At 37.3% G+C, this 24,036-nt stretch overlaps 3 protein-coding genes and 1 long non-coding RNA gene across 7 annotated transcripts; 3 read left to right on the top strand and 1 right to left on the bottom strand.

Annotated features, from left to right (window-relative positions):
- Positions 1–700: 700 nt before the first annotated feature.
- LOC6632334 (facilitated trehalose transporter Tret1) lies at positions 701–4,356 on the top strand. Of its 2 annotated transcripts, XM_002056366.3 has the most exons (6): positions 701–855; positions 924–1,153; positions 1,214–1,344; positions 1,745–2,094; positions 2,175–2,587; positions 2,650–4,356. In XM_002056366.3, the coding sequence occupies exons 1-6, from the start codon at positions 777–779 to the stop codon at positions 2,845–2,847; spliced, it is 1,401 nt and encodes a 466-aa protein (XP_002056402.1). In that variant the 5' UTR covers positions 701–776; the 3' UTR covers positions 2,848–4,356. The 2 variants fall into 2 exon arrangements, with proteins under 2 accessions (XP_002056402.1, XP_032289595.1); XM_032433704.2 differs by lacking the exon at positions 701–855 and having other exon boundaries at positions 1,011–1,153; positions 1,214–1,348.
- Positions 4,357–11,155: 6,799 nt separating this feature from the next.
- Positions 11,156–12,479, top strand: LOC26531192 (uncharacterized). The gene is made up of 3 exons (XR_011416153.1): positions 11,156–11,774; positions 11,831–12,247; positions 12,297–12,479. It is a non-coding gene; the product is annotated as an uncharacterized lncRNA (long non-coding RNA).
- A 576-nt stretch (positions 12,480–13,055) lies between these two features.
- On the top strand, positions 13,056–14,330 carry LOC6632273 (uncharacterized). Of its 2 annotated transcripts, XR_001449947.3 has the most exons (3): positions 13,057–13,659; positions 14,009–14,124; positions 14,182–14,330. XR_001449947.3 is itself a non-coding variant. In XM_002056365.4 (2 exons), the coding sequence occupies exon 1, from the start codon at positions 13,148–13,150 to the stop codon at positions 13,637–13,639; it is 492 nt and encodes a 163-aa protein (XP_002056401.1). In that variant the 5' UTR covers positions 13,056–13,147; the 3' UTR covers positions 13,640–13,659; positions 13,713–13,992. The 2 variants fall into 2 exon arrangements, 1 of the variants encoding a protein (XP_002056401.1); XM_002056365.4 differs by lacking the exons at positions 14,009–14,124; positions 14,182–14,330 and adding an exon at positions 13,713–13,992 and having other exon boundaries at positions 13,056–13,659.
- Positions 14,331–20,460: 6,130 nt separating this feature from the next.
- LOC6632272 (uncharacterized) lies at positions 20,461–23,209 on the bottom strand. 2 transcript variants are annotated; one of them, XM_002056364.4, is made up of 7 exons: positions 22,922–23,204; positions 22,554–22,861; positions 21,935–22,503; positions 21,738–21,884; positions 21,570–21,680; positions 20,973–21,130; positions 20,461–20,909 (listed from the first exon to the last, which is right to left on the bottom strand). In XM_002056364.4, the coding sequence occupies exons 1-7, from the start codon at positions 23,136–23,138 to the stop codon at positions 20,623–20,625; spliced, it is 1,797 nt and encodes a 598-aa protein (XP_002056400.1). In that variant the 5' UTR covers positions 23,139–23,204; the 3' UTR covers positions 20,461–20,622. The 2 variants fall into 2 exon arrangements, 1 of the variants encoding a protein (XP_002056400.1); XR_001449946.3 differs by lacking the exons at positions 20,461–20,909; positions 20,973–21,130 and having other exon boundaries at positions 21,738–21,877; positions 22,922–23,209.
- Positions 23,210–24,036: the final 827 nt, after the last annotated feature.

Raw genomic sequence — 24,036 nt, 5'->3', positions numbered from 1 at the left:
AAATCAAAAGTAATGTTATCATAACTAAGAAATGTGACACACATGATTTGTTTCCAAAAGTAAGTCCCATTGGAACTAGGTAACTTTATAATTATTTATGTGATATATGGGAAGTATCAAATAATATACACAATATATCTAGTTGCTCTACAACCTTCTACAATTATGAAAGATATACAAGAGCAGAATATCAACAATATGTACATATAGAAAGCCAGAGTGCAATTGTTGGTATAATAAAGATAACGATGCCCAAGTAAATAATGTATCTGGAAAGCTAATTACTTTTACAACGTTGACAGCAACGAAAAAATCTTTAATTTTCACACAATGAGATTGCCTTTTGTGTGATTACAACCCAACTACACTTTACAGTCTACACACGACTTACTTATCTCTTGACAGTTTGGGTATTTGTCTATATAATCCAGAATAAATTCTCGATTCTATTTATTTTTCGCTGCGTTGCTCTTAAGGAAAATTAAAGAAATTCCCCAACACCCACTCAAAATGCTCACGTTCAACCGATAAACCCTGTTCGAGCTAAGTATATCAGTCGGTAGTCAAAAAGTCAACAGCTATACCTAAAATTTATATACTTACGCACGTATCTAATCTTAGCAATACGTTTTATGGGGCGTTTATAACGACCAGAGGTTGAGATTTTTACTATAAAAGCAAATGAGAAACGCATTCAGAACGTTCAGTAGACACACGACCGTAGAGCATTCCATATTAATTAGTTGGTGTTGAAAAACGGTTAAATCTAAACCAAAATGGTTCACAGTGTTGGCGAGCAAAAGTTGAGTGTGTTTAGTGCGCGTTATCGCTGGCAGGTCATAGCCACCATGACAGGTGAATACCCAGAGTGATTTATATATGTATGTGCTTCCTGCATTATAATAATCTGATCTGATAAATAGTGCATATCATGACCTTAACCCACGGCATTGGTGTGGGCTGGTTGGCGCCATCGCTTCCACTGCTGGGCTCCGAACTGTCGCCGCTCGACAGACCCATCAGTATTGATGAGGCCTCCTGGGTGGGCTCCTTGATCGGCCTGGGCGCGCTCTCGGGCAATATAATCTTTGGACTGCTGCTGGATCGTTTGGGTCGCAAATTGAGCATGTACTTTCTGGCTATACCCAATATGGTAAATAAACTTTTATATATGTGGTGCAGCACCATGACTCAAGCACTTCCTAAAACGTAGACCTATTGGATTCTTATCTATACGGCACAAGATGTGACGTATCTATATGCGGGTCGTTTCCTAGCCGGCATTTCGGGCGGCGGCTGTTATGTGGTATTACCAATATTCGTTGCTGAAATCTCTGATAACAAGTAAGTGAGTGTTATAGATTAGGTTAAGCACGTAATTATGATTATATTTACTGATTGTCTAATACATTTAGATAGAAAGTGTTTTTGATTATTGTTATGTTACTTTGCGAAGTGTAAACTCTAGTGTATATTTCCGTTTCTTACTAGAACATTTTATAGTTTAAATTAGTTCTGTCAAGCCTAGGCTTTGGATCTTAATGAGAATTTGTAATAAATTGTTGCTAAAGGCAGTGCATATGTCAGTGCTGCTCGGTTCATATCACTTTATCATATAAATTCCAATGATATATTAGATCATACCTAAACTGTAATAGTCTCAACTAACTCTATTTAATATTTTCTCCTATACAATTTCATTATTGTTTGTAATACGATTCTGTTTTTTTCTGGACTCTTCCAGCATACGTGGCGCACTATCTTCCATGGCCATGATGTATGTTAGCATTGGCATGATTATGGGATATATACTCACCACCTATCTCAGTTATTATCTGATGCCGTGCATAGCTATATTACTGCCAGTTGTTTATCTGCTGGCCATCTGTGGCTTATCTGAGACGCCACAGCACTTGCTGCGCAAGGGACGCAACGAGCAGGCCGAGAAATCGTATTACTTCTATAAAAATCTGCCAGCAGCACATCCAGATAATGAATCAGCTCACAATGATGCAGCTAAAAAGGAGTTTGAGACATTCAAGCAACAAGTGCTTAACGGTGGTGTACAGCAAGACGTCGGCTGGAAAGATTTCTGTGAGTAGCTAGACAAACATAATGATAGTATCCGAATTTACTGGATTCTGCGTGTGTGTGTGTGTACCTTATGCTTACAGTTAATCTGCCTACCATGAAGATCTTTGCTTTGAACTTTACTTTGCTCGTTTGCAATCAGCTGTCGGGCAGCTTTGCGTTCTTCAACTACACCTCGCACATGTTCAACGAGCTGGAGACCCAAATGGCTGCGAATACCTGCACCATTATAGTGGGTGCTGTTCAGGTCTTGGGCATAATATGTGCCGTTATTTTGGTAGATCGTGTGGGTCGGCGGAAGCTGCTGCTTACATCCTTGGCGGGCATGGGTCTGGGTGAGCTAGGCATTGGACTGCTCAAGGAATTTGCCTCCAAGGAGTTTCTATCCGGAACCAATTGGTTGTCCTTGCTACTCATGTGCTGGGTGGCCTATATTGCATCCCTAGGCGTTATACCGCTTATATTTGTTATTATTATCGAACAGCTGCCCGCCAAGGTGAGTTCCGATTAGATACGATGACCATATCACAGAGTAACTCTTATATATGATCTCAACAGATACGCTCTCTGGGAACCTCCATCTGCATGGCCACGTTGAGCACCTTCATCTTTGTCTCGCTCAAAATCTATCCGATGATGATCTTTGGCCCCGGCCTGCCAGCCACCATGTATATGTCAGCCAGCGTTTGCACCATCGGATTTATCATATTGGGTCTATTTCTGCCGGAGACCAAAGGCAAACAGCTGACGCACTAATTGTTGACGCGTGTGAAATATGTTGATGATGACTTCAGCGACGGCATCAATCCCAGCGACCACGCCAAATTGTCGCTTTTGTATGGGCGACTCATTGCATAAGTTGGGATTACCATTATGACTGTGTGTGTGTGCGCACAAATACAAATACGGTTACGAGTACTTGCTTGTCAAGATTCGCCGCCAAAGCAGCTCACTCAACAGCTTGCCACAAATAGCATGGGGGCATGGCTCATCCTGAACTCTTGAACTTAATTCAATTTTAGTTTTTGCGGCTTTTCTGCTGTTGTTGTTGTTGTTGCTGTTGCTTGGCTCAGTTTCGCGTCCATTGTGTATGTGTGTAGACGGTCTGTATGTACCTTTGTTAAATATTATTTAATTTTGCTTGGAGAAAGTATGAGCGCTGTGATATGAGTTTAAATTTAGCATAACCAAATCATTTAGCTATAGTTATATATATTTCGCTAGACTGAACGTATTGTGAATAAAAAACAAATAGTTCAATAAGACTTAAGCATAGCTAACGTAAGTACTACATTTTAGACACAATAAACAAAATACGAGAGAAGAAATATTTAATCTGCTTTATTTTTTTACAAATTTCATCTACATATAGATTCGTCTTTATCAAGTGTAATATATAAAAATCGTAAAATCGGAGACATTTCCTGGAGACTAAAAATGACTCGAAATTTCACTGTGAGGCTTGAAAGTGCAATCCAAAGATTTTGAACAAACTTGCATGGTACCAAATAATTATTTTTAATCAAATGCAGTCTGCAGTTGATATGATACTATGAAAAACGCGGCAAGAAAACATTTTGGCAGCCGCTTTTTGCGATTATGAAATGATAAATGCGAATTAATGAATTCGCTTCAACAAACAAACAAAGACACATTTATTCCGAGAAATTATTTATTTCGGCTTTGTTTTAGCCCAAATGCAAAGGGATGTGCACGTAAAAGTGAACTTTCTGACAGGAGGACACACAAATCTCCGTAGATCTCAGCCCAGATCACAAGTGATGATAAATGAAGCCCAAGCGTCCATACAAGACCCACAAAAGGCGCAATTAACCCCACTTTGCAGCTTGCATTTGGGCTTTCGGGAGTGGAGTCCACTTAAGTGCAACAGCGTCTGCAAATGCTGCCTTCAAATGCAATTTCATAATTTTCACACGTTTTTCGAAACGTCAGCTTTTAACTGGGAGCCGTTTTTACAGTTGCTGACAAGCGGAAATTAACCGCAATGAGGAGAATTTGTAACAGTTTTTTTTTTTGGGTTGCACTCACGAGTGGCTTAAATGCAATTTCAGCTAATTGCGGGCACTGATTGGATTGATAAGCGCATATATTGACCTAGTGCACACAACTCGTCCAACTCCCACTGCGGATGACTTGCCGGAAGCTAAAAATGAAATGAATCAGAAAGGTGACGAAGACTAAATACCCTCTCATCCATTTTGCTGCTAAAAAATGTATTCTATAACGACAAAAAAAATACAAAAATTTAAAAAAATTAATAAATAGAAATAACTTAACTTAACTAGATAAGTATTAAAAATTATAATAATAAAAAAATTACGTGTTCCATTGCTCCAAAATTATTTGAACTCTTTAAGAATATTTTATATAAGCATATTTATTTTTAAATATGTTTAACCCTATTTTAACAAGTCTTATCAATAAACCCATTTCGACGTGACCTAATTAAATAAACAACTTTAAGCTGTTTGTTTAACCTTCCATTTCTTCAATATATGAAATTATTACCAGCTTAATTTTAATATATCTCTTTTCGAACCAAGCTATATACTTCCAATACGGGCTAGTTTGTTTTTGATGCATAACAAAAAAAATTAGTTATATTCTAAACGACAACACTATTATACACTCAGTTAGGGCATTTCCGACACATTCACATTGTGTGTGGCCAAATGCAATTTAAATCGCCTTTGAAAATAAGAAAAGTGCCAAACAATTGCGGCTAATGCGAGCGATTTCTCATTGTTAGGAGTGTTTGATTTGTGGTTCCACAAATCCGATTGTTTACTCTGGATTGTTGAAAGAAAGTGCTGCGAGTGGCAGCAGCAGCATCAGCAGCCGGCTATTGTCTGAGCCCGGCCTATGCGCCCATTGACCATTAATAGACCATTTGCGATGCAAGCTGTCATTCTTTGTATGTGTGTGTGTGTGTGGCAACAGTAGCAATATCCGCACCTTTCGCATTTTTTGTATCATTTTATTATAATTTTTCGCCACTCACCCACTGATCTCCATTGATACCACTTCAGATTGCAAGAGAAATAATTTTGAATTTCACACAATTGCCAACAAAATATTTTTTTTCGATTTATTTATTGTGTCATTGCAAATATCGTATTTATTATTTATTATTAACGCCTTTCTTTTGATGATGCGTCGTTTCTTTTGTCCGCACTTCTTTGCTTGAAATCAATTTATGCAATTGTAAAATATAATTTCAACTATTTATCTGCTCTAATTTCGGGGCGCTACGTTTTCGAAAGGGTGTTGTAAATAGAAGCCGGAGCTTATGGAGTTCGGCATTATATTTATGGAATGTTATACAATTATTTGAGATGTGCTTTTCTGCGTAAATTAATTGATAAAAATATAAATATATATATACATATATATATATATATAGCACAAATTTTTACTGTAGTTACCTTATATAATGAAGGTGCACATTAAGACGGGAGCTCGGGAAATTCAGTTGCCTATACGTAAACACATATAAGCATACATCTGTATTTATGTATTTATCTGTACATCTGTATGTTCGTGTACATATGGTAGAGTGTATTTTCTATTATACCATATTATCCGCAGCATACATTCATGCATTCATTAATATACAAATACAAAAGTAGTTAGCACTAGGGACTTAAAAGTATGAAAACCTGAAAGGCTAACTTGAGTTTCTGGGAATCACAAAGTAAGACGACATTTAATATTACGTTAACGATAATACAATGTGCACTCATAGATATATTAATAGATTGTTGAATCTTATTCTTACTCTATGTATGCAAAAGGTTCACACTCTTCTATTTTGCGAGCAACAAGAATTTCATAAGCGTATTATGTTCAAAATCAAGTCAAGCTTCCTTGCGTGCCAAGCAAAGAGTTGATTGAACTCTTAAAAACCCTAGAAAGCAACATTTATAAACTAGTTTCATTTACATTTTATTTAAATGCAAACCAAAACAAAAGAAAATAAAAATAAAATCTAAAATATGCAAATATGCAAAGCCATTTTTGGGGTTCACTTCAAAACCTGCCGTTTGGTGTGAAAATTAATAGATGCTCGGCTCAAAACTTATTGTGAATATGAAAAACTGGACGAGCTGACAAGCAGCTACCGTTCAAAATATGAAAAAATGAAAAAAAAAAAAAATAATAAACGACTTAAAACTGGAAAAATTGTCTTGTGAATGCACAAATAAATTAACCATGATTAATTGAAAGGTCAAGCGTTGAGCAGCGGCTGTGAACTGCATGAAGACCGAGCAAAGAGCTGGAAGCTGTGAAGACTTCATCAAGGCAGTGTCTCAACTGAAACTAAAAAATGCTGCGTTAATTGGCAATTGTTCGGATGTGTTTCGCGGATGCGCAGCACAAATAATTCGTCTGCTATGCCAATGTGACCTTCAGTGATCTGTGGATAGGCAGTCGGGATGGTACGGGTTTTGGCCATTTAAAGAACTAGACTTTTAATTAATTTAATGCCGACGACTGAAGTGCATAGAAAATTTGACTACAATTAACGCTGCGCCTCATTAATACCTTTTATTTTACTCTGTTTTTTTTTTTTTTTTTTGAAAGGGCCGGAGCGTATATTAGTTTACACAATCTTTGTCAGTCTTTTTCTTTTACTAAATGCAAGCTTTTGAAATATTTATAAAAGGAGTAAAAATAACAAAACTAATTTTGGGATACTTGTAAGAATGAAATACAATGCATTTATTAGTCCATATCTTTATATTGCGGAGTATCTTGCAGTCTAACCCTTTCAATTGCAACATTTTAACTTGATATTTTATTGTTTCTCGTGTTGGCTGCTTTGTAAAGTGTCTGCCAATAATAATTAATATACTTAAGTTGATGCCAGGCTTCAGCTGCGAAAAGGTCATTAAGTCACGACAGGTAGCCGAAAATAATTTCTTACAGAACATCAACACACACTCCGAAAATATGAATTTATTTAAGAACATTAATTAAGTGCCAGACTCCGAGGGTCCAATTGCGCCATAGACATCGCGACTTATGAAATACTCCGATGCCGGTGTAGCACAAAATTAGCTATGATCAAAGAATGGTCAAGGAAAGAATGTTCTAGAAGGCATAAGCACCATTCGGATTGGTCCAACAACTAATTAACTGCCAATAACTTTCAATTTGATGGGTTTCTTTTCTCTTTTCTTTAATTCTTATTTATGTCTGTATCTGACAGCTTTATCGCTGTGAAGATTCTATAGAAAGAACAAAAAGTTAATACGATATTAATCTTTTGGTCAAATACAAAAAATGGAAAGGAACCTCAGCGAGTGACGGAATTTTTTGTTTTTTTAGCCATGACTTTGGGTTATGCAATCAGAGATCTTATACAATGAATGATGACCATGTGCTGCAAGGGAAATTCTAACGTATATAACCGAAAGTTAAATCGTTTTCATTTGGTAAAGAGGAGAAGCTTTAGTTACTTCCCTATAAAAAGTGAAGTTTAGAACATAAAAAATTAAAATAAATAAAAATAATAAGTAAATATATTTTTAATAAATAACAATGGTATATAAAACATTTGCTAGAAGGCAATTCGATTTGAAATATCTATTTCCTTTAAGTCCCAAAAAAAAAGAAGCATTCAGAAAGGCTTACTGGGTTATAAATCCAAATAGAATTTTTAACTCTGTGTCGGATTCTTAAACGTAGTATTGATAGCATCTACTGGCTACTTTAATTGATACACCTATTTTAAGATTCTTCTTTGGCCTCGTTTCTGAACTTTGCATCAGGTATTTTGCTTTAAGTGCGCCTTTCTTAGAAGTCTTAAATAACCAACACACCTGCCGCCGCTCAGTAAAGCTAACAAAATCCAACCCATTCCGTAGAGGAACTGAAAGACCCATATTAAATTGTAGACAGGTGTTTGCTTAAAGAAAAGTTAAACAATTTAAATTGTTGCCCGCTTGTCAGCTAATTTTGTGGACGTCTGTGGGGTCTAGCCGTCGTCCGGTGTCAGTCTGCTGCTCAGCTGACAATCCAAAAGAGCAGTCAGCTGCCACGTGGCACCTGTATATGGCCAAAACACGAACTGGCTCCACACTAGCTGCTGATAAAACATCAAATATCCATATATGAATGCCATATTCTTGACTGCAGTAACTGCAGTTAAGCGAATGACAATGGAACTGTGCCCCCCGCCTCAGGCTGATTTGAGCTAGACGACAATTATGCTGGCTGCATGTTTATTTTGGCCCCTTGTCGTTTGGCTCTGGCAAGTTGTTGTAAATTTGGTTATAAAACAAACACAAATGACATTATTCGCACGAAAAACAGGATGGCTGCGGTCGAAGTTGCAACTGCAACTGCAACTGCGGCAGCTGTTGAGGCACGACTTTCTTCTTTAGCTTCTTCGTAGCTGCAGCTACAAAAACAACAAAAACAACATTAACAATCAATTCGACAGCGACGACATTTGCGCAGGCGCCTTTGTTGCGCTTTAACTTCCGGAAATCACGTTGTTGCTTGTGATAATGTTTTTTGGGTTTTTTCATTACTTTATTTTATTTTTTAAGGAACGATACAAATCACAAAAAAATACGTTGTGCACGCGAGCAAAATTACAAAGCTAACAAAAATCTGCCGTTGTACAAGTTTTTTTAATCATGCTGTTGATGTGGGCGAAAGAAACTGACGGATTGCTTGATGTACCTGAGTGATAAAAGAATGTTAAACAGTTTAAGGAAAATAATAAGTATTAGGCAGTGTATTTTTATATTTTTCAAACGTTTGTATATCTAAAATACTTTTCCCAACGCAAGGTAACTTTGACTGCCTCACACTTATCATGCAGCTTAAGATCCAGTTAAATATTTGTAGAGAAATTATAATACAGCGCAGGTCTGGCAATGCTTAAGTTTAATAGGTAAATAAACTACCTTTGCATTTATGGCTCTAAGATTAGAACCATCGAATTATTAAGCAACTAGTTCATACAATTTACTAAGAATCTGTTCCCAGTCAATAATTTAGCAGCTAATGCGAATATAATTAATGGAGCAGCCGCAGTACAAATTGACGCCCAAATTAACTGGCAGTCAGCACTCCCCGTAACCTATAGCTAATGTCAGAGGCAATTGACTTGGGCGCAAATAGCTGAGTGCAGGCACCCAATGAACTTAAGAGTTGTCTGCAATTGCCAGACATTCTTGATTCATACGGCAGCCAAATGGCCTTCTAAAGTGGCAATCAATTTTTTCTCTCTCTCCCTCTCTCTGTTTTATTTTTATGGTTTTCTGTCGTCTTCTTCTTTTTGAGCAAAAAAGTTAACCACGTGTTGCGACTGTGGGGCTGCGACGGTGTTGAAATGCGCGATGATCCAACGGCAAGTCGCTCGCTCGTTACCTTAACGGCATTTGACCCCCAAGCGTTTGGAGAGTTAGCCACGTTTCCTTGGCGGGCCGAGCCCATTCATTTCTTTGGTTATCAAAAAAAGCAGCCATGGCTGGCATCTCGGGCATTCAAACAATATGTTTTCTATATACCTTATTTTCTGCACAAATCACTTGACCTTAAGCATTGTTGTAATTTATTTGTCGTTTCCCACACACATAAGCGACTATATATATTTTTTTTCTGGTTGTTGTTAGAAGCTCAAAGCTGTAAACTGTATTACGACAATTTTTGGGTTACTCGAGCTCTGGGTCTCAGTTGGGCTCTTTTGTGGATTATTGTGCAACAATTCCCGTCTGCCATTGTTGCGGCCTGTGTGCAGCAGCAATTGGGCTTGTGCTGCCCCTTATCAGCACTTGGCTGCACTCGGGGCTGTACACCGAATGATATAATAGTCAGCGTAATTGAATGCCAGCAGCTATTAAATAAGGCTTAAGCAGAAAAAAAATGTATATTGATCGGAAATTAGAAAAAGATTTTCAAGTACTTGATAATTCTTATAACAATTATCAATTTTGTTACCATTTCCGTTGTGTTACGTTTTGTTACAAACATCTTCCGGTTGTTAAAAAATCAATTGTCAATTATTGTTACAGAACATGACAAGGCTCCGTATAAATACCCTGTACTTAAAAGTAAATATTTTATTATTATTTTTCGATTTATAAGAAAGTTATTAGCTGGGAGAAGAATGCGTTAAAATATATGTATGCATATAGTAAAGTACCCAAAATTTCCTGCAATAATTATAATTAATATATACCCTATGCCAATTAATTTTTATCACGTTTTAGAGACTATACAAAGTCTGGATGGGATTGACTGTTGATGTTAATCATGTATATAGTATATACTATTTAAAGAGTCGCCTGTTGCCTGTCAACTGTTACACTGTACTACCTCTTTGCCTGACTGCAGGGTATTTCTACCGACTTATATGCTACTCGATAGTATCTTTAGAGATCCCTAAACATAACTGTTAAATAACAGGCATTATATAATCTGCTATGCTATAATCAAATTAAATTCCAATTACCCTTAACATGAATCCAAGTAACCAAACCCTCGCACCTTAGCTCAACTGTCTCAGATGCGCAGATTCCAACATGTAGTATAACACTTCCGGACTAATGAAAGGCCAGACGAGCCAGCCCATTCGGCAACATCTTCATTAGCAGCGCCGCCGACAATAATACGATATGTGAAGGCTTCCATTTCAATTGAAGGCCAGAGAGTAGGGGGAAAAGAAAGGCGCAGATGTGTTGACGCTTACAGGCGTTCAGTTAGAGAGTGCTGCCAAATGGGCACAAAAAGAGTTTTCACGCTTTTCCAACTTAGTCGGGAATCGTATTGGACATCAGCTAGTTGGGCCGGCTTGGGACGCCCATTTAAGTGTCCAATAATTCAATCACATCAAACGCCAGTCTAATGGCTCTCTAAAACGCCGTTAAAAGGCTTTCAATTACACCAATTTGTTCAAAATGTTGAGAAAGTTGGAAAATGTCCAAACAGTGCCGACAGTAGGCATTGATTTTCATCGAAACGTAAAATACGCTCGAGCTCTACACACAAATTATATACATTCATTCTACATGCTCAGCTCGAGCGAAACACAACTGTTTTGATTTCAAAATTCTAAAAAAAAAAAACTTAAAATTAAAAGGAAAATTAGTTAATTATAATTTTTAGATTTTTTATTGCACAAAATTTGTACTTCTAAAATTATATATGGAGGTTTTCTATACCTTTTAGTTCTTTTGGACTCGTTCAATTTTGGAAGAACAATACGCATTTTTCTCATTTATTTTCGGCTTCAAAATTTGTTTACACTAAAATTATTTTTGTGAAATAGTTTTTTTTTTTGGTCTTGCGACCGTTTAAATATAAAATTGTATTTTTGTTGCTGCTAATGAATAGTAAAAAACTAAATTCAAGTGATGTCGTGGAGCCCGTGACGATTGTCAGCTTCTGCAGGACTTTACTGCATGAAGTGCTGATATTTCTGTTGTTCTTTTCGATATCGGCGGTGGTTTTCTTCGTGTTCTTCTCGGCGTTGAATAGTTTTGCCATGATGGCCACAAATAAGCCACGACCCTTTAAATATTGTTTATGGCCCAAAGAATGGTGCAGTATACTCAACAAGCAGCCCAAGCTGCATGAGCCGGAGTCACTCGTCATGCAGCAACAGCATATAGAACGGTCGCGGCCAAAATATGATCGTTTTTTGGGTGAGTAAAGATAAATCTACTTGCGATATGTATCTTCATCTTGCTATATTTTATAGATTACATGTTTAGAGCCACATAGCGGCACAATAATAAATACATAAAATATTCTGTACATATAATACATGGTTAACCGACAGCACCTTACTTGTCATTATGCACACATCGTATGTTCTCCACAACTGTGGCGTCACTTAAGCGTTCCGAACTGTCGGGTCTTTCCTGATGAAGTTTGAAGTTAAATTATATATATGCCACCGGGCAAATGTCTCTCGTCAAGATTGAGACATAGTCCCGGGTCAATATAAACAATATATGCATATATAATATATGCACTAACGGATACAATTCTCAAAAATTTACATAAAAATACGTAACCTCAACTATGAGATGAGCAGCACGCAACTCTCAAATGGCCATTATCAATACATGTGTTCTGACGCCCAGCTTTTCAATGCGTTTCGGTGGCAGTTAAGGCAAGTATAATTATAAATTTATTTATTATTCTAAATTGCAAATCCACAGCTGCATCCCGATTCATTTCCAAAGATGTCTTCCAATATACAACAAAATCCATACCCCCTAACAAAAAAATAACTACAACTTGTTAATTATATAAATACACATCCCCCCCATTCTCTGAACAAATAAATTGCATAATTATATTTACCATAAATAAAATAAATAAATGATCATTGGTTATTTAAATTTGCATCTGGTAATCTTTAAATGGACAGGGGATATACTAAAGGTCTTGTATAAATGGGTGTATTGTATTGTAGATGCTCATAGTCCCCGCGCAGATTGTTTTCGATAATCGATAACTTACTGCATTTCCAAGCAATCGAATAAAAATCGATATCGATATCCTGTTTGAGCAAATTTGGTAAATAATAAGAGCTAGTCACCAAACTTGACATAGCTTCTAAAATAGAATTTACATATGCGTTTGATGTTGGAAGAGTGTTCACGGTATTACCTAGTCGGGAACTCCCGATTAGAACCTCTACCATATATATATATATATAAATGAAAACGAATAATTGAATACTTCGACTTTGTTCCTGATGAATGACACTAGGACAAAGCTCTTAACAAGCTGGCTCAAGCACATAGCAGCATGGCATTTCGCCAGCGCTGGTAGATTTGCAACGATGCACTTGGTAACAGGATGTATCCAAAGCATGGAATGTCTTGATATTTCAGTTAGGGAATGCACCGAATTACTCAAATGTAGGTGAACAAACTGAAGTGTAAGCTGTCAAAAAATGTTTTCTTATATATATTCCGTTCCATTCGTACTAATTTAAACTTTTCGGCAGGAAATTTGAAATAAAATTGTTCATGATTTTTAGATGTTTTCTTAGCTTACGGAAATGAAGTTGGACAAAAATAAGCTCGCGTCGAGACCTCGGCTGCTGTTCACAGTTGGCGGCTACTTGGACACACTGTTGAGTCGTATATTCTGTTTCCTAGTTCTGAGCGCAATAGCTTTGCTGATTATCTTTACCGTTGTCGTTGCCATGGACGATATAGCCAAGCTAAGGAAAAGACAAAACTTGCGCTTGGAAAACTGTAGCGAGAACAAAACACGCAACGGTCGTTGTTATTGGCCCTCGGATTGGTGTCGCATTCTGTACAATTGCGACTGGAAAGAGCCAATGCGCAGGCAATCGACTTCCAAACAACAACAGACCCAGCAACTACAGCCAGACGTACCGCCGTGCTCAACAGCAGTGCATAGTAAGTCTGAAATTATAAAGTTCCTGGTGCATCAACACCCACGAAAAGAAGTGGAGCAACAGCCGCCTGTCGCCAACGAAGTACTGGAGGTGCCTTTCAACTTGGAGCAACTGGACACATCGTAAAAAAAATTGCTTTTTTTTGGGTAAGCAATTCGTATGTCCAAATATTGTATACATTTTAATGAGGTGTACTCAGATATTTTTCGGACTATCAATTGAGTATGCGGCCACCTCTTTTAAATCGGCAGCCCATCTAGTCATTCTTGTTCAAATATATTTAGTAATGCTTGTGACGTCACTCACCAGACCGAACTATCGGGTCGTCCCTGATTAGCTTACACTCATATATAAATATATACATATATATGCTCCTAGTATATATGTATATATTTATATTACATATGCCACCGGGCTAATGTTTCTCATCAAGATTGAGACATATGTTGTCCCGGGTCAATATTTTATTTAAAACACCCTCAACATTTTATAAAGGGTTTCCCAATTCCCAACTATGAGGCGAGCAACAAGCAACTCTCAAATGGCGACTAGTATTATTGCATTACCTGACGTCCGGCATTCGACCTTTTTTTTTTGCTCGATTGACAAAGGTAAGTCCTAACGGAATACAAATCGAAAAAATAAGTTTTCTAATTTTCTGACTATAGCTGTTGCTTTCATTCTGGAAATTCAAGGACCAAGTCCACAATCCGAACGCAATTTTTAAGCAAATTGACAAATTGTTTACATGAAAATACAAATTTTTAGAGATCCCAATAAACTTTTTAATATATTTCTAATGCTATGACAGCTTATATGTTCAAGGTTCATAAAAAATAATACATACATAAAAGAAAAGATGCCATGCATTTAACTTAAATTTACCAATTAAAATGTGTTAGTTGACAGGAATATAAGAACAGCCTATCGACCATATCGGCCTGAAATTTACATGTTCCCCTTTTTTTATTCGTTTTTAGGTATGGGGATCATGTTTCCCAGCATATCTGGGTAGATCACTCTGTTCATGTCAGGATCTGTTCATTTGACAAGCCACGCTTTACAGAACTGATAATTGAATTGGCAAAAAAAGACCCGCTAAAAACAGCGACTAATTATGTGGCTTATATATAATCTATAATCTCTTCACTATTTCTGGCTTAACTAAAACGTTTCCTTATTATTCAAAGATAAAGTGACTTCTTTCGGCATTTGAAAAATATAGTATATTATATATTAAGCTTGTGTTTAAACAATTAAATCAAGTTCAAATTTAAAACGGAACTCTTTTTGGCAAGCCCTCAAGATTGCTTAACTTTAAATAGTAAAACAATAACGACTATCCCCAATCTCAGAATACTCGGAGAGTGATTCAAAAGGCAATCTAAAATCTAAGATGCTGGCAAATGGTCGTGTAAGCTTTTCGTCGGATAGACATCTTGAGCAAACAAAGCTGAACATTTTTTGGGCAAACAGAAGTTGCGCATGCGCATAATGAGTTAATTGAGGTATTGAAAAAGAAAAACATGAGACGATGAACGCGCACATACACACACACACACACATCCACACACACAGAACTATAGCTTTAATCTTCAATCCAAATGAAATGAAGTGCATAATGTTTGCATTATCACGCTTTGCAGTTAGCCACAAAAAACAACAACAACTATGCAATACAATGCAATTACAATCCCAGGTAGCTGCCGCTGCTGTTGAAGGGCAAAGCTAAGAGACAACTTTGTTGTTGTTGCCTTGCATTTGACTTGGCCAAAATCGTGGGCGTTGCTGCAATCGACAATGGATTTTGGGGGTCCTAAGGTCTTGTCGTTGCGGCTGTTGTTTCAATTTGCTGATAACTACAGCTGTATGTATAATTATTTCGCTTTGGCATAAAGTCATAACATTTGCATAGACCAGCAGCTGACGGTAAGAACGCGAGAAGCGTACTAGTCAAAGCAAGCTATACAATTGCATAATTGCAACCACAAGACAGGCTATGTCCGACTAACAGATATCCTCCATTTGGAAACAATCAAATTTTCCTTGTACGCCAAATACAGCTAAGCCCAAATTAGAACTGATACTGAGAACAGATCACACTACTATGGATTATTTTTATTTATTTAAGCAATGAATGGAATGAAATTTATTCTGTTTTATGATTTTTAAAAATCGGTTACGGACTACCATATGATTGATTTTGAACGTCAGTTTATTTTTCCTTGACTTATAGATAGATATATGTAAATCAAATAACAAGAACCTAAAATTACCTACCTGCTGTAGATTCGTATATTGTTGGCTTAATAAATCACTGCATAGATTTACGCTTAGGTACAAAGTTATTTGCTGACTGTGGCTACCCTTCTAACAAGGTAAGAACTATCTTTGAAATAACAGGGTATAACAAGCATATATTTTTGGCATTTGTTTTGCCTTTGCCATTGACAACGGGGCGTTTGTTTGGCTTTGTCTTTTATCATAAAATTTAATTAAAATAATCAGTGGTTATAGCGCTCATACAACGACGAATTCAAAATTTAAAAAAAGATTGTGAGAGTAATTTCAAAATATCCAGCTGCATCTTAGAATCAAATTCGGCGGTCAGACTGGAGCTCAGTTTTAATGGCATCCCAACACGAAATGGAACGTGCAGCATGGAGTTTTTTTTTCTAGCTGTAATTCTTGATCAATGATTTTGAATATTTATGAGGCGCACTTAATTAGGCGGCCTTAACAATATTATGACTATATTTATGCATGACATTTTCCAATGTTGATCGCAAAGTTCGCTGCTTGAGTCATTCGTTAATGCTGGGAAAGTTTTTGCGAAATATCAGTTAGAACCAAAGCAAGTTTATTGACCAAATCACAAAACAAAATAAAGCAGTTGTCTTCGTTTGCGTGTTTGACATTCTCATTTAATGTTATAAATTGCATAATCATGAATGGCTTGAATGTATTCATTTTGGGCCTTTGTCGCCCGGCTTTGTTGGTGACACAGATTTATTTATAGCAGAAATTTGTCAAGTTTTGTTTTGTGCACAAAAAAAGCCGGTTTGAAGCAATCAGGCGAAATGGTTGCGATAACAAAAGATTAAAAGCATTTATTGCCAATACTAAATAAAAAGCATTGCTCTATTGACCACATCTCTTAAACCAATCCATTGGAAAGTACATAATTGAATGGTTAATTAGGATTATGTTAGTTGATAACTCGTTGCTTCGCTATCATGCTGTTCACGCGAAATGGCCAACAAATTGGGCACAACGTCTACGCACTGCTCGCCGAAAAGAAAAACAAAACAAATTGGCACTGCATGGAGTGTTTTAAAAATTATATTAGTCTTACATGGTGTACTCAATTTATGGGTCTTTCTTTCTTTAGCCATTTACCGTTTTTGGCAATTAAATAAAACATGCCGCTGTTGGGTCTCTGGCAATAGATGCCGCTTACATAACCATATGTAAATTATGCCAACAAATGAAGAAGAAATATTGCACGAATCCGAAGCGATGCGAGCATTGCATGCACAGGAGGAACACACCTCAAAAAAAAGACAGCTCGCAAAAAGGGAAGCTTAAGTTGGTAGCAGCCTTCAGCTTGCACACACTCACACACACACACACGAACCCCACCCCCACCCCCCACTCTCCCTTATTCCATCTATCTACGTACACGTGGGTTCAACATTGGCCCAGCCCATGGACCGCAATTGAAGCGCAGCCATTGACAAGATAATTTCCTAGGAGCTGCATGCGCGCAGTAAATCCATTCAAATACACTTCACAAATGGAGACTGACACTGTAACAAAATATTTAAAACAAGTAATGATGATATTTTGTATATAAACAATAATTTATAATAAACAATGGTAGATATAAAAGTAAAATAGAATATAATAAAATTCTAGAAACAAAACGAATCGATATATGTATGTTTATTACTAAGAGCTTTCAAATGCCCTAACCTACATTTTTATATGAAAACAAGTGCCAACTCTTAAAACTCTAACTCTTAAATACATGTTTTTTATTTGTGTAAACTTATTTAAAGAATTTTATATACAGCCGTAAAAGTTCGGAATACACTCCTACCACATACATATGTAGAAGCGCCCATATAGAGTATATAAAGATGCCCATGCTAAATCTGGCTTTTCATATTCATTGTCCGTCTTCGTTTTACAATTTGTACGAAATGGTAAGAAGAAGACAAACGCTGGCCACGACTCAGCCAGCTGAGTAAAATGCCTAAAATTGGCTAGTTTCGTAGTTCGCGTTAACTTGACTGACTACCAATTGTTTTTTAGCCACGAAACTGCGACTCCTTCACGAACGATTTCAAACACAAACTGCCGCCAACATTCAAGAAGGTTCATAATTATCGATACCCCAAACGGTTCGTTGTGGCCGGGGCTACGGTCTTTAGTGGGGCTGTGGCTTCTGAAAATGTTGTAACCGTTTCGATTGCAAAAGAAAATACAACAAAAAATGTAACTATAGGAGCTGCCAATTGCTGCTGCTGCTGCTGCTACTTTTGGGCTAAGAGTGCAAAGTATCGGGTTAAATAGGTCTACTCCACTGGCACACAATCTTATGATATTCGTTTGGCTTCGTATACATGGGGTCATATGAAATGAATCCCATCCATTGGGAGCACACCTAAATGAGCCTATTTTATTGCTCAATATTTTCGTACCTATATGAATATAGACGCGCTTGTGATTTATTACGATCTGCCTTAGCTTATGTTCGATGATAAATATGTTTTTAATTGAATTATGTATATGTACTTAAACATATTTGGGGCGAGGCATAACAAATTAGTTTTTCTACTAATGCCTATAGATAGCTGTGTGTATATAACATGCAGGTCAATCACAACTCACAGCTGACAGCAGCCCTCATTTATCTCTTTATACACTACTGGGCACTTGAATAGAAACTTGTATAAGCAAAGTTGAGAAAATCATAACGCTGTCTTATATATATTTAAATAACAAATCGTTAGATTTAGAATAAAGAATTAATTAAGCATTAAACACAATAAAATATGTTAGAGTTCGTTGGGTTTTGGTATTATACAATTAAATACTTTTTATATAGTAAACAAACTAAAACCTAATTATATTTAGCTAAGAAATATAGGTTATTTTTGTAAACAAGGTATTAAAGAAATGTGCTAAGCTTATTTATTTTATTTTTAACATTACATGACAATTTGCTAAAGAATACAAATTACCTACCGAACCTCACCAACCGACAATAACTGTATTTATGTTTTATATTTACACAACAAACTAATTAAGCACTTACATACAAAAGAAGTGATCCAAAGCAAACTATTTGTATTAAATAATGCATTTCGAGCGAAAATCATATTTTTTTTATTGAGCGGCCACAAAATTAACTTTTAAGGGCAACCGCAAAATATCATCAGCTAATTTTTAGCACTTGTACCCAATTGCTCCTCCGGTTCGGGAGCTTTAACCCCCCCCCCCCCTCCACCACCTACAACGCGATCAGTGAAAACCGCTTAAGGGGCGGATGAAATGTACACAATATGAATACATTTTTGAATGAACACTTTACTATGAATAAACATTGGGCACTGCCATGTCTGCGGCTGTAAAAGTTGGCGAGTCGATTGTCTGAGCGGACTTACATAACCTCATCTGTGAGGATATGTATGTATGTGGAGCTCGCGTGCTTTCGACCTCGGTGTCGGCGTGATATCGTGTACGCAGATAAAAATGTGAAAGAAAAAAAACGATACACAAACAAGTGCACTACACTAGTTTTGAAGTTGAAGCGTGCGCTACTCATTGAAACTAAGCACCCATTGAAATTGGCTAAGGAAGGGTATTATGGATATGTTAGTAACGGCAGATTAAGGCATCTCTGATTCCATCAAGTATATATTCCTAATCAAAATCAACAGTCGAGTCTACTGAGCTGAATATATCTGTCTGTCTATCCGTCTTGTATTAGCGAATCGATCTCAGAGACTAAAACACATAGACTTTAAATTTGTTACACTGTTTCCTCTGTTACTCCGCAGATGTAGTTTGTTAAATGATTGACTTCACGAACTCGATAGAAATTTAATCCAGATCACACTCTGAACAGTATTATTAGGTCATTTTTATATTTTATTTTATAGGTCAGTATCAATCTAAGGAAAATGAAAAAAATGGCACAGCTGCAGCGTAAAGAAAGCAACTTGATGCGCCTCTCCGTGCATGCGTCGTGTGTTTAGGGTATCTACCAGTCGGACACTCTTACTGGTTTATTTTTAAGTTGACAATGACCGCTTGAATGGCACTAAGTTTATTTTGTCTAAATAAAGTTGTTAAATTTTTATGATACTCGCTCATATACAATACAATTTTCGGTTTCTCCCTAGAGGAAGTGGCTTTTTGGGGTCAGAGGAAATGATAATTGGGGTCTATTATAATGCTTATGCACACTATAACGAGCTTAATGCTGAATATTATTTAAATATTTAGCACCCAAGTGTTATAAGGTATGTCATTGAACCCACAGATCGTATAATATCCAAAACTATTTTTTAAATGAAGAACAATCGCAGCTTTAATCTATAAGATAGGTATCTGTGTACACAGCTCATAAATAAAATGAGAGACTCTCTTGTCCACAATTATATTGTGTGGCAACCGGGGCGCAATTCTTCCTACAATTGTGGCGACTACTGAAACCCCAAACGGGAGGGCGTCGCACTGCAGCCGTAATCCAAAGCAAAAGCCAAAGTTGAGGCGATGAAATCCCAGACAGCGCTGCCAACCGACTGTTTGCAGCAATTTTGGATCAATTATATGAAGTTAACTAGCGGCTTCTGCAGACAACGTCATAGCCTCAACGCTTCCATTGTTTGGCTGGCGATTGTCCAATGCAGCTCACGATTTATTCAATTTTTCTTGTGTTTTTTTTTTCCTCTCGTTACTATTTATTATGACCAAATTCATTGCATTACTCTACAATCGGATGTATATGGACTCTTAAAAAAAATTTGGCCATCTGCTCTCTAAAAAATTGAAGACTTAAAATTTTGTTGGTTTAAACTAAAAGAGATATATGTGGGTTATTCATCCCGTTTTGCCAGCTCCTCTAAGAATTTGCTACTCTGCGCCTTTATCTGTTTGCGATTCGGCACATTTGCCATTGTCTTGTTCTCCGTAAGTAGATCATCTCCGGGCGACACAACCTGCTGCTCATCCTCATCGATTTGCTCGAACAATTCGAGGCTGGCAAGGAAATCGGCATGATACTCTTCCCTATTGCGAGCTAAAATTGCCGGTTTCATTTCCATCAAGTAGCCCTTCATCAGTTTGTACACCTTACGCTTCAATACGTGCATCACAATATCAACTGTGGGATCAAAATAATTTAAGATATATTATATTGCTATATATCATATTGTTTGTACTCAACTGTTTTCCTCGTAAATCTCTGGTGCTGCGGCGCGCATATTGAGCATTTCGAATTTGAGAAGTGGCAACTTCAAATACGAGTTCGGATAGTGAGAGCGTAATAATTTTGGCTGGCGATCTACGTGCCGCAGTATTTCAATAAGATTCCAAATACTTACGCTGTAAAAGTAAATTTATTTAAGTTTATTTATTAACAATAAATCGAATGCTGGGAAGTCTTCCGTAAATAAAATATCCACTAATCTTAACGCCATGGCTATGGAAAATATTGCAAACTTAAAAATATTCCTTTATCTTAACTGGGTTCAAAATATCTCACATGCTCAACGGCTAATGACATAGTCTGACAACACAATGATACATCTTACACACTTAACAAAAATTCCGTATTCTTCGCTGCCAATGGCTAAGTCTGGCAACATAGTGCATAATTTTAAAATCTTCCATGGTTATGGAAAGTCTTGGTCAGAGTGTTTGTTTAAACATATTTTAGCCATGTCAAGCAACACTTGAAACATTACTTTATTCTATTTTAGTCTCTCGAATGCAGGCACCTTAGTTCTAGTTCAGAAATTTAATAAAGATTGTGTGTACTTACCGCAGCATTACATAGGCATCGCCGCGATTTTTCAGATAGGTTAAAGTAGACTGCTCGTACTCCGTTTCGGTTGCAAGCATTTTGCGCAAATCCTTAATGCGCTCAAGTCGACTGTTGAGCATGATTTTGACAAATAAGTAACAAATTAGATTTTAAAATGTATCTTACTTGATCTCCTCCTCGGATAGATTGTTCACCAGAACACCCTTTAACACATTGGCGCATTTCATTTTCGTCTCGAGCATCTCATGAGCCAACATATCGCACTCAATGATGCGATGGAGCTTCTCATTGTTGTCCACCTGGCTCTTCATTCTGCAATCGGAAAATTTAACTTGGATTGTTTATTGTGTCGGAACGCTTACCGTGGATAAATCTCCCGCGCCTGCGAGCAAAGTGTCACAAACTTTACCTCCTTAATGGTCTTCTCGACAGACTTTAGCATTAGCTTGAGCACCAGCATGCTGCGCGTTTCCCGCAAATAGCGCTTGGGATCTGCGCTGGGTGGGATCTCCTCTTTTGCCTTGCCACGCGTTACCAGCAAAGAACCGAGTGGCTTTGCAATTTTAAAGGATGACACCATATATAGCTTGGCTTGAAGATTTTTCCGAGACTTATCCTCCAACTGTCGGTACTCGTAGTTAAGCTCCTTAAACTTGGCTATGGCCGGCATACCCAAATAGAGTATGTGCTTTATGAAATTCGCCTGATCCTCCATGTCACCATCAAGAGAACGCAGAATTGGCTCATAAAAGATAGCATCGTGACGTAGCACTTGTATCATTTTCATATATGTCGAGTTGATGGCCTTGATGGCCTTCAGGCGCACGTTCGAATTCTCAATCCTTTTGATGAAACCTCGCGATTTGATCTCCTCATCCAACACATATTCATTTTGATACTTAATGCGATTTTCCAGCATGGCGCGTTCCATCTGCATTTAAGAAATTAATCACAATAGCTAGACCTTAGTCGGCGACTTACCAGCATATCTCGGTATCGACTTTTTAGTTGAACCAATCGACACTCCAGACGATCCCGCTCCTTGCGCAGGACAAATGTACGCTGATTGATATTGTCCACGACCAGATGTATGGGCATTCTTTGGTACAGACGCTGCATGTCCCTGTGGTTGGTCAAGAAATTTCGAATCTTGTGGGTATTATCTCCGGTAAGTATTTTCTGAAGCTTAGACCGTCCATCGCGACACTGTAATTTCAACCGTTTACTTTCTAGAAAGTAGCGCTGCCGATTGGCCTTTGTCTCGTGCCGCTTGAAGACCGCACGACGGGCTATCAGTAAGTAGTATTTGGCATTAAGGTGTATTTGTAGAATGTACGTCAAAGACTTACCTAACAATTGGGACATGCCCCCGAATTCCTCCGTCAAGGAGTTGGGCGTCCATCGATCATCAACCATCACATGCTGGCGCACATAGGACATACCAAAGAGTCCATGGAATCTCAAGGCACGAGGATGCACTGGCTTGGGCGCCAATACATCTCGTTCGGGTGCTTTATCACGCCGAGGGCGGTGTGAAAGATTCTTCTCACGCATGAAGCAGGGCATTGCAAGTGTTCTTATTTATTCGTTTTTATATATATTTTTATCTCAAAAAAACAAAAAAATAAATAAATGAAATGTACTTAACTGTATGTAGAACTAACAGTCTGAATAAAAAACGAAAGAAATTAGTAAGTAAATAGAAAGTAAATTCATTGCTTACCTAAATTGAAAACTCCAAAAACATAGGTCGCCTCGCATTCCAGGGTATGTTTTAAATAAAGATCATTGTTGCAAGAGCTATTTCATTTTCATTTAAATAATAACTCAAATCCAAATATAAATAATGTTTCCTATTCAATTTAAGACAGCTCTACATCCATCTAATACTCCCTAGTTTAGATCTTACAAAACAGAATGGCCGTCTTAACAACGGTTAATTACCCTTCGATTGTAATTTAAACAAGTAAGAGTTTCTATTCGGAAGCGCCTGACTAGGGAATACCCTGAACCCCCTTATTCCAACACCAAACACACTTCGCGCAACGCGCTCGTTTCAAGTAATAATGAAAAATAAAAAAAGTTTCCTTGGTATGGTTCAAGCAACTAACAGCTTTTCTTTCTTAAAAAAAAAAAAAAAAACTTTCCCCGGTAGGTCGTGAACTCGCAACTGACCGCATTACTTGCTGACGACACTACTCAATAGCCATCCCCCGGGCGCGCGACAGGCTGAACCACTTGATATACCTCTACTCAACAGCCATACCAATAGTTAAGTATTATTGAAAAAAAACTAACCAATTCAAATAGCAGCACAGAATACAATCGAAGTTGCAATGCTGTTGATAGACTTCGAAGCAAACGCGCATGAATGTGTGCGTGTCATGTATAAGGAAATTCTTCGAATTTGCACTAGCTCCATCCGCAGTAAAAATTAAGTTATGTTTTTTTATTAACTTATGTT

This window comes from Drosophila virilis, chromosome 2 (genome assembly GCF_030788295.1).
Source record: "Drosophila virilis strain 15010-1051.87 chromosome 2, Dvir_AGI_RSII-ME, whole genome shotgun sequence".
Lineage (NCBI taxonomy): Eukaryota > Metazoa > Arthropoda > Insecta > Diptera > Drosophilidae > Drosophila > Drosophila virilis.
The sequence above is the reverse complement of the archived record's forward strand: the minus strand, read 5'-3'. Positions and strand labels throughout refer to the sequence as shown.

What these genes read in the sequence shown, in the direction of transcription:
- LOC6632273 (XM_002056365.4), top strand. Translation starts at nt 13,148, where the DNA reads ATGAAGTTGGACAAAAATAAGCTCGCGTCGAGACCTCGGCTGCTGTTC.
- LOC6632334 (XM_002056366.3), top strand. Translation starts at nt 777, where the DNA reads ATGGTTCACAGTGTTGGCGAGCAAAAGTTGAGTGTGTTTAGTGCGCGT. An exon ending in TTCTGGCTATACCCAATATG is followed by an intron (nt 1,154 to 1,213) that starts GTAAATAAACTT and finishes CCTAAAACGTAG; the next exon opens with ACCTATTGGATTCTTATCTA. An exon ending in CGTCGGCTGGAAAGATTTCT is followed by an intron (nt 2,095 to 2,174) that starts GTGAGTAGCTAG and finishes TTATGCTTACAG; the next exon opens with TTAATCTGCCTACCATGAAG.
- LOC6632272 (XM_002056364.4), bottom strand. Translation starts at nt 23,138, where the DNA reads ATGCCCTGCTTCATGCGTGAGAAGAATCTTTCACACCGCCCTCGGCGT. An exon ending in GTCGATACCGAGATATGCTG is followed by an intron (nt 22,504 to 22,553) that starts GTAAGTCGCCGA and finishes TCTTAAATGCAG; the next exon opens with ATGGAACGCGCCATGCTGGA. An exon ending in AGAGATTTACGAGGAAAACA is followed by an intron (nt 20,910 to 20,972) that starts GTTGAGTACAAA and finishes TTGATCCCACAG; the next exon opens with TTGATATTGTGATGCACGTA.